Source organism: Triticum aestivum, chromosome 3B (genome assembly GCF_018294505.1).
Source record: "Triticum aestivum cultivar Chinese Spring chromosome 3B, IWGSC CS RefSeq v2.1, whole genome shotgun sequence".
Taxonomy (NCBI): Eukaryota; Viridiplantae; Streptophyta; class Magnoliopsida; order Poales; family Poaceae; genus Triticum; species Triticum aestivum.
In genome coordinates this window covers 52,504,236-52,512,366 of record NC_057801.1, presented here as the reverse complement: position 1 = coordinate 52,512,366, position 8,131 = coordinate 52,504,236, and the positions used below count along the sequence as shown (strand labels likewise).

The 8,131-nt window shown below is 48.6% G+C and overlaps 1 protein-coding gene across 4 annotated transcripts; it reads right to left on the bottom strand.

Annotated features, from left to right (window-relative positions):
• Window positions 1–5,110, bottom strand: LOC123068524 (myosin-17). 4 transcript variants are annotated; one of them, XM_044491107.1, is made up of 20 exons: window positions 4,666–5,104; window positions 4,323–4,556; window positions 4,061–4,241; window positions 3,739–3,980; window positions 3,542–3,661; window positions 3,233–3,454; window positions 2,952–3,091; window positions 2,731–2,848; window positions 2,576–2,653; window positions 2,436–2,492; window positions 2,175–2,336; window positions 1,960–2,103; window positions 1,662–1,865; window positions 1,441–1,578; window positions 1,285–1,355; window positions 1,080–1,179; window positions 888–1,001; window positions 706–786; window positions 499–593; window positions 1–377 (listed from the first exon to the last, which is right to left on the bottom strand). In XM_044491107.1, the coding sequence occupies exons 3-20, from the start codon at window positions 4,164–4,166 to the stop codon at window positions 266–268; spliced, it is 2,304 nt and encodes a 767-aa protein (XP_044347042.1). In that variant the 5' UTR covers window positions 4,167–4,241; window positions 4,323–4,556; window positions 4,666–5,104; the 3' UTR covers window positions 1–265. The 4 variants fall into 4 exon arrangements, with proteins under 4 accessions (XP_044347042.1, XP_044347043.1, XP_044347044.1 ...); XM_044491108.1 differs by having other exon boundaries at window positions 4,323–4,538; XM_044491109.1 differs by having other exon boundaries at window positions 1,662–1,787; window positions 4,323–5,110.
• Between the last annotated feature and the right edge of the window lie 3,021 nt (window positions 5,111–8,131).

Here is an 8,131-nt window from a genome sequence, read left to right as displayed (position 1 = left end):
TCATCAAAACCCAAAATCTCTTTCCTTGTTTTACTGGATGAACATATAGTTACATTACATATACAGCTCACTTTTGTACAAGTAGGTCGGCACACGCAAACGCAACCAAGAACCACTCAAAATCCAAGACAAGGAAAACAAAAACCCAAAAACCAGCCACAAAAGGGAGATGAAACCGATTTTTATGTACCCAAAAAAACCAAGCCAAAACTGTGGTATGTATGTATATATATCACGCGCTATGTATGTACATCACCGGAACCGTTCAGGCTTTGAACGGGGAGCCGTTCTTCTCCTGGATCAGCGGCGGCAGATCCATGTCTGCTATGTCCACGTGCACCATCAGCCTGGCGATGTCGTCCACCGAGAACGGTATGCTGCATCAAGAGATAAACGGCGATTTTTCCGAAGGAATGAGGAAAGCAGATTCTAGCGTTCCAAACAGGGCCAGTGAAGTGAACAGGAAAAGAAAGGGGAGGGTGATGCTTTGCTTGGAACCTGAAATCATCATCCAGGAGGAAAGAGTTGATGTCGTCTTGCACCGATGGGCTGCTCGATCCTCCGATCATCTTGGCTCGCATGCTCGCAACGACCTGCGGTATCAACGGATCATTATTATCCACTCCAGAGGAATGATAAGAGATGCAACCTGCAAATTCCTGTCAAGATCGCGCGCGCGCGCGCGTGTGTGTTGGAGTAGCTTACATCTGATGGGATGCCCAAGGTTCCGAACTTGTCGTCGCAGTACATCGTGCTGATCCGGTACAGTTGCTGCATGCTGAGTGCCTATTCGCAAGACAGAGATGTAGTATCCAAGAAAGTTAATGAAATAGAGAAGGATGATTATGATTAAGAAAGCAGCAATGATCACTAAGGTCCAGACTTACCGGGCAGAAATCGTCGGTGATCTCTTTGAGAGACTTGTTGTGCTTCTCTTCGAGTATTAAGAGCGTGACCGCCTGCCGAATATGCCTCAGTTCATCCCAGGATGAACCTGCATACTGTTTACAGATGAAGGTTGGTTACCAACTGCTTCCTGTGAGATCTCTAGTGAAACAATGGGGGAGAAATGTTGTCACCTCTTCCGTTAGCCAATGGCACCAATGCTCCAGTTCATCCAGTCCTGCTTTGACATACTCCCCATTACTGAATGAGCAGCACTCACGCCGAAGCAGCAGACTGCAATTGATCCAAAAATATTCATCATTTGAGTTCATCTGTACATGGCACTAGTTTTGCCATACATGAATGAATGAAGAGTAGCAGTACATATGCTGCATGTACCTGTTAAATAGTTGCACATTGATGAATGAAAATACTTGGGTGAACAATTTGCAGATCAGGAATGGCGGCACCTGCAAATGCGTTTCCGCAAAAGAATGTGAAATGAGATGTGTTTCGAATAACAACGATAGCCGGTGATACTGTTCTGGTGCGTACGTAATTTGATTTTAAAACGTTGAGGGAATTCGTCAGGATCTTGATAATGCTCTGCCAATGTGCCATGGAGGCTTGTTGTGCCATGTCTGTTCCTTGAGAGCCTGTTCCTCTGGGGCTGACGACGAAGGTTCTCGGTGCCTAGAGAAGGTATTTAATTTCATCACTTAGTCTTTGAGCTTCCATCAAATGCTAATGAGAATTAGCAGACGTGCAGCGCTTACCTGAATGCACAGCCCAAGCAGAGACGACAGCTCCTTCTTGAGGTCGTGCCTGATCACTCCATAGACCTTCTCCAGCAATGCCGTGAGCTGTTGCTTGAAAGCAAGAGCTGGGTACTTGGCTTCAACCTGGGAAATGTCAGTCAGCGCACCAACCAACCGTCCATCGGAAACTGAACGCTCAGGGTGACCAGGAGCTTGGTATTCCTGGAATTTTCCGACTCGGTATTGAGTACATAATTTCAAGTTTGTTGACAACATCGGCTAACGATGAAGCGGAGAAGTTCTACAAAATGATTACCTTCGGTGAGTTGAGTGACGATGTTCTTCGCCTCTGACGCGCCAAAGCAGCTGAACCACTGGTTTTCAGTGTCCTTTGGAGAAGCAGCAGCAGTGTGCATGAATTGGATAGCCAATATGCTAATTTTTCATTGCTGTCTCGCGCCTTGCAGGAGAAGACAAAACATCATGTCTCCATTTTTATCAATTATGTGTACCATTGTCAATGTCACGTACCTCAATTGCAGCACTTATTTTCTGAATAATGCGGTCGAAAACAGTGGTTCTGTCCTCTTCAAATGATCTCCAGTGGACCAGGCAGCGGTAGATGAGGTATGCAGCGATAGGCTTTCCGGTCGAGAATCCCAGATCTTCAGATATGCACTTGATCAGCAGCTCCTTCATTTTTCAGAAGTGTTAGAAATGTCGCAAAAGGCGCATTACATGAATTGTGATGCTGTTCCAAGCTTATCCAAGAGTTCAGAACCTGAATCCTACCTGCTGCTGCTTCTCAGCTTCAGCATCATTTGAGCCAGGCAGTTCAGCATTGTCATCCTAGTTAAGAGATCCCACAGGGTCAAATTAGCAACGCATCCCACCAAAAATATTGATCAACCTAACTGTAGGACCATACATACGTCGTGAATATCGCCGTTCCTGTCCACTATCATCGGCTTAACGGCACCATTTGTTGTTTTCTCATTCAATGGAGTTGCCTGTCAACATGCACAAACATTGTTTTAGTATACTGATGATCATGATTATAGATAGAATGCTTTCTAACTATGCGTACCTGAAGATCATGTGCTCTGTGGTTTTCACTAGATGGTGACTTGACCGAAGGGGTCGATGCAACGGCCTGTCTAAGCATTCTGTTTTCTGCTTCGAGGTCGGAAGCTTTCTCCTCCATCCTGTTCAACAACCGTGCAAAATGTCCGAATTCATGATCGTTAACTCGCAGGAAAGCCAGCATGCATTGTGCAACATGGTAAATAGGCAAACAAAAATTGCAACCTTTTGACGGAATCTTGCAGCGTTTTGTTCTTAATCTCCTGAACTCCAAGCAACCTAGCCAGCTTTTCATTCCTCAGTTCAGCCTTTGCCAGGGCCTTCTTGGCGTCAACGGTGGCCTGCATTTCTGCTCCCAGCAACCCCTGCAGCACACAAAAAATTAAAAGAGCAAGAGCACGTTGGTATCTGTATTTATCTGGACTGACCACAAACACCAGAAATTCATATGAGTGAACCATAGCACATTGTACAATCTCTGGATGGGCATTGGCATGAGAGATCACCTTGAGTCGGTCGACTTCGGCGTTCCACGAGTTAACCTTGTCGGCGTCCTCCACCCACACCACAGTCTCCTTGATCACCGGAGGCGCCTCCGCTATCGCCTTGACCGCTGCCTCCCGTTCGGCGATGACCCTCACCTCCGCGTCCTCGACCGCCTGCTGCAGCACATCCACCATCTCGTGCAGCCTGCAGATCTCATCGAGCCTCTCCCTCTCAACATTGGCCTGCACATTTCAACAAATCCAGATGACCAACCACCACTCAAGCTGACTTGGAGTGGAAGATGAGGAGGAGTCAGGGCAGGACAGGACCAGTCTGAGCTTGCCGAGCTGCCTCCTCGCAATGCTCTGCCTCCAAGCGCACTGGCAGATCACCGAGGCTCTCTTCATGGCCAGGTAGCTCCACAGCGCCCTGCGCGCGCGCCATTGCGCCTTTTACAAAATGTTCATTGTAAGAGAGCTGCAATACACCAACAGCAGAAGTGCAGTACTACTACTACTACAGTTACCTGGATGTATACGGCTGCTCTGGTCTGCCGCCGGAGAAGGAGGTCGCGGCGAGCCGCCATGGCCCGGAACGCCGACTGCACAGTGACGGCCGCGGCAGCGCGCCTCTGCAGCCGCGACTTGTGCCATGACAGGCAGGAGCGGCGAAGGTTCTTCTGGACCAAGAAGGCCAAGAGGAGCAGCAGCGCCGGGCGCCCCGCCACCTGCCACCTTGCCAGCCAGCTATGCCTCTGAACTAACGCCTCTGCGAAACACAGACCAAGGATCGAAACGGGTCACGAGCGAGCTCGATCGAGAACGGCCTGAGATCGATCGATGACTCACTGAAGAGAAGCTGCAGCCAGGCGATGAGACGCCGCGCCGGGCTGTCCGCCTGCGCGCGCGCTGGCCTGGCGATCGCGGCCAGCTCCCTCCTCTGGTCTCCGTCCATGATCGATCTCGATGAGGTTTCTCCTTCTTGTTCTCAAGATGTTGCGGGCGGATCATGGACACATGGGTGTGAGATCTGGGTAATCAACAGACAGAGTTACAGGATCGAGCAGGTAGGTGAGCATGAAAACATGATCGGTGATGCCTGCTAGCTTACCAGGGTGCTCGATCTCACGAGCAGAGATCGCACCGTCTTGCAGCAGCTGGCAGCTGCATCCTGCCAGCCTCTCTCAGCTCAGGTGGCTACTTTCCCTTCCTTCCCTTACCCTGACCCTGGCTTCCTCTTTATGTTGGTACAATGACGTGCCACCTCAAAACATTTTTTTACGCAAGGAAAATGGAGAAAGGGGCAGAGAAAATCTCTGGTTCCAGACTGCAGTTAAGCCCAGGTCTGGACTAATTCAGAATTGGTACCGAAAATCTAGTCAAATTCGATGTAGGTTCGTCTAAATCGGAGATGCAGAGCAGCCATGGCGGGGGGGGTCAGGGTGGTGGGGTACCTCTCTCGGAAGAAGGTGGCGCGCTCAGCGGCCGAGCGCCAGAGCGGACCGGGCAGGCAGGCCGCCGGCGCGAGTGCGGCCCGGCGACGGCTCGGCTGGCGGCGGATCGAAATCGGAGCGCAGCCTGGCAGGGGAGCACAGCAGGGTGGCCGGGTCGGAAGCTGGGTTGACCCCTGTGCGCTGGGCTGCGTCCGGGACAAGCAGAGGAGCAAGAGCAACCACCTCTCAAAGCATTATTGCTCCAATGGAAAAAGGCGGAAGGGGAAAAGAAAATGTCATGGGCATCCACATTCCCATGGGAGAAGGAAGAGAAAGCTTCAGGCTTGACTGGTGCGCGCCGACGGCGAAATCCACATTTTGATTATTTTAGCGTAGGGAGGAATTTGGCAAAGTTTTGGTAGGCCCGTGCCTTCCGCCACTTCGCCTCGACCCGGTGCGCCGCCAGCCACGGCCACCACCGAAGGAGAAGGAGGCAGGAGTGGAGGTGGTGGTGGTGGTCGGCTGGTCGCCTCGCCGTGCCACTCTGTGCCTCGGTACGTAATCATGTGCACGATGTATACCTTGGACCCTGTTAGCTGGCGAACGTTGGTTAGGGAGGGTGGCATATGCGACGGTTTCGTGGCAGTTTTCGTTGTCAAGTGGTGAGGAGTATATTTTCTTTGGGCGAGATGACAGATTCTTACCGAGAAGGCAATTTTCTTTTAGAAACTATCGCCATTTGATCTTTTCTTATAATTAAGTGTAGTTTTTTTTGGGTGGCTTTAAAAATAAGGTACTTCTCCCCAGCTTAAACATAAGCCGCCTTCTAAATTTTCTGAGACTTCTAAATCAGTTATCTCATAACTAGTTTAGAAGCCCCACCGAATAAGAGAGACAATTTATGAAAAAAGCTGGGGAGGAGGCGGCTTATTTTTTAAGCTGGCAAAAGACCTGACCCTGACATCAAATGACGTTCGTTTGCCACCCCCTTCAAACTAATGTTCGCTGGGTAACATTACCGTATATCTTGTGACAAGTGCACGTTATTAGAGGAAGAAAGAATATTTTTTCCATATTTTTTAAGGTTAGATTATATGATTTCTGCTCTATAGATGGGAGATGGGCATCTCCAACACAGACTCTTAAATAGCCCGCAGACGCGTCCGGTTGCTCGAAATCTCGCAAACTGGATGCATATTAGGAGGCTTTACGGGAGTCCGGGCCACCACCATGTACACGCCCAAAAATAGTCCCACTCGGAACTTCTCACATGCAGATGCTTCCCTTCCCACCAAGTTGCATATTGTCGGGTGCCACATTCATGCTGATCCAGAGTGGACGTGACCGCTCTGCAGCATGCCGAGCATTGAAGCAGCATGCCAACCGAGAGCGCACGCACCGCGTTTAATGCCAACTCAGAGCGACGTGGCTAGACTAGGCCTCCTACTGTATTGAAGCCAAACTAGCGCATCGGCCAAGAAACCAACCGCTCGCGTCCGCATTCAAACCGGTACCCGCTATATAAACACGACAACACATAGCCCAAACTACACAACATATGCCTCTTCTTCCTCCTCCGTCCATGTCCGCCTGCGCGATGACGACCACCGACAGTGCCTGTTCAATGCACATCAGTTTGGGCTAGCCTTGGCAACGGCTGGCAGGCCCCGCGTACATGAGACATAGATGTAGGACTGCCTCCTAGCTCGCCAGAGGATAGCTCGAAGGATGACGACCGCATGACGGAGGAGGTGTCCGACAATGAGGTCAAGCCGTCACTCGTTGCCGCACAGATGCACTACGAGGCCCTCATGGCGTCGGAGGAACAAACGATGCAACCTATAAGCTGCTGGTCTCCGCGTTCTAGATGTTGCGCGGGGGTGGATCCGTCATGACTATGGCCATAGAGAATTCGGGCTTCCTTGCGGTGGGCATTGTACGTGTCCAAATGCAGCGCCGTGCGACATCTTCATGAACTAGAGATTTTTGTACCTAAATGAGATGACGGAGAAGGAATCGTCGTTTTGGAGTCTAAAATACAAGCCATCAAATTTAGCCTAGCCCCTAGAGATGCCTAACCATTGCAATCATAAAACGTTCGAATCATATCTACTGAAAATGGCAATTGAATTCGCGGTTATAAGACTATATTAGACAGTCTAAGTATACACAATCCTAAAAAATTGGATGTGTGTATGAGAGAATCTTTTAGGCCATGTTGTACACTTACTTCGTCTAGATGTATAAGTCACCTTACGAAAACCAAATAATCTCAAAACACTTAGGTGCGATGCATTAACTCCCACCTTATTTGTTGTTTATTAAAATAAATAAAGTAATCAACCAATAAGAGATGTGAGGTGTGTTTAATTATAATGACTTGAGACTACCAAACACGACATGCAACGGTTAGTTCATTACATGCAATGGTATTAATTAGCAAATAAATATTAAGTTTTCTTGTTTTTCCCTTCGCCTTGACCGCGGTGCACAACCTAAGGGCCTGTTTTTTTTTTGCATGACCTAAGGGCCTGTTTGGTTCCAATAAGTCACCTGACTAAGTCAGGTGACTTAAAACCAGTGACTTATAAGTCACGCCTATTTGGTTGTCACCTGACTTATAAATCACCTGACACATCTTCACACACCAATCAACATCATGCAGGTGGTGGGACCCACATAAAAAGGGATGACTTATAAGTTTTAAGTTGGGGTGGAGCAACTTATGACTTATAAGTTAGGGGGACTTCTAAGTCGGGTCTGTTTGGCAAAGTAAGTCACTTTTTTCACTTTTCGACTTATAAGTTGGTGACTTATTTGGAACCAAACAGGCCCTAAGATGTCTTATGCACATGAATGAAAGGGAGTATGAAAATTTAGACAACAAGGTGTACACACGCTGTTGGAGTAAATACTTACACATGATCGAATAATGCATCTCAACTAAACCGATTTATTAAGGCACGGTAGGTAGAAGTGGCCTTCACATCTCATCAACCAGCTGGAATGAATGCTTCGGACTAGCACATATTATTATTAGTTTTTATTTCATTTTACAGGAAAACGATTATATTTTCTTCTTCGTGCTACGAAAGAGAATCTTTAGTCTGACTGTCTCAGAATTCGAGGTGTGGGCAGCTAAAACCAACGTAGTCGCTACATTCTGTAAAGTGAAAAGAGGAACGGGGTAGCAGGGTCACGCCGTCACAGCCAGGCAGGAGATGGAGATGCAGCAGCACGGCTGGCTTCCATGAAAAAGAAACAAAAGAAGATGCAGTACGCGTAGAACAGGGAGCAACTAGAATAAAATCTGAGCTTCGGATGCAGAAATAGAAAAAAAAAGGGAAATCTGGACAGTCGGATGGGAGATGAATGGCACATATTTCGAGTAGTAGTTCTGTGTGCACTGTTACATGACTCAGGCGACTCGGGGGTAAAAAAAACCTAGGGCCGCCACCCTCTTCCCCTTCCCCCCAGCCGTCCTACC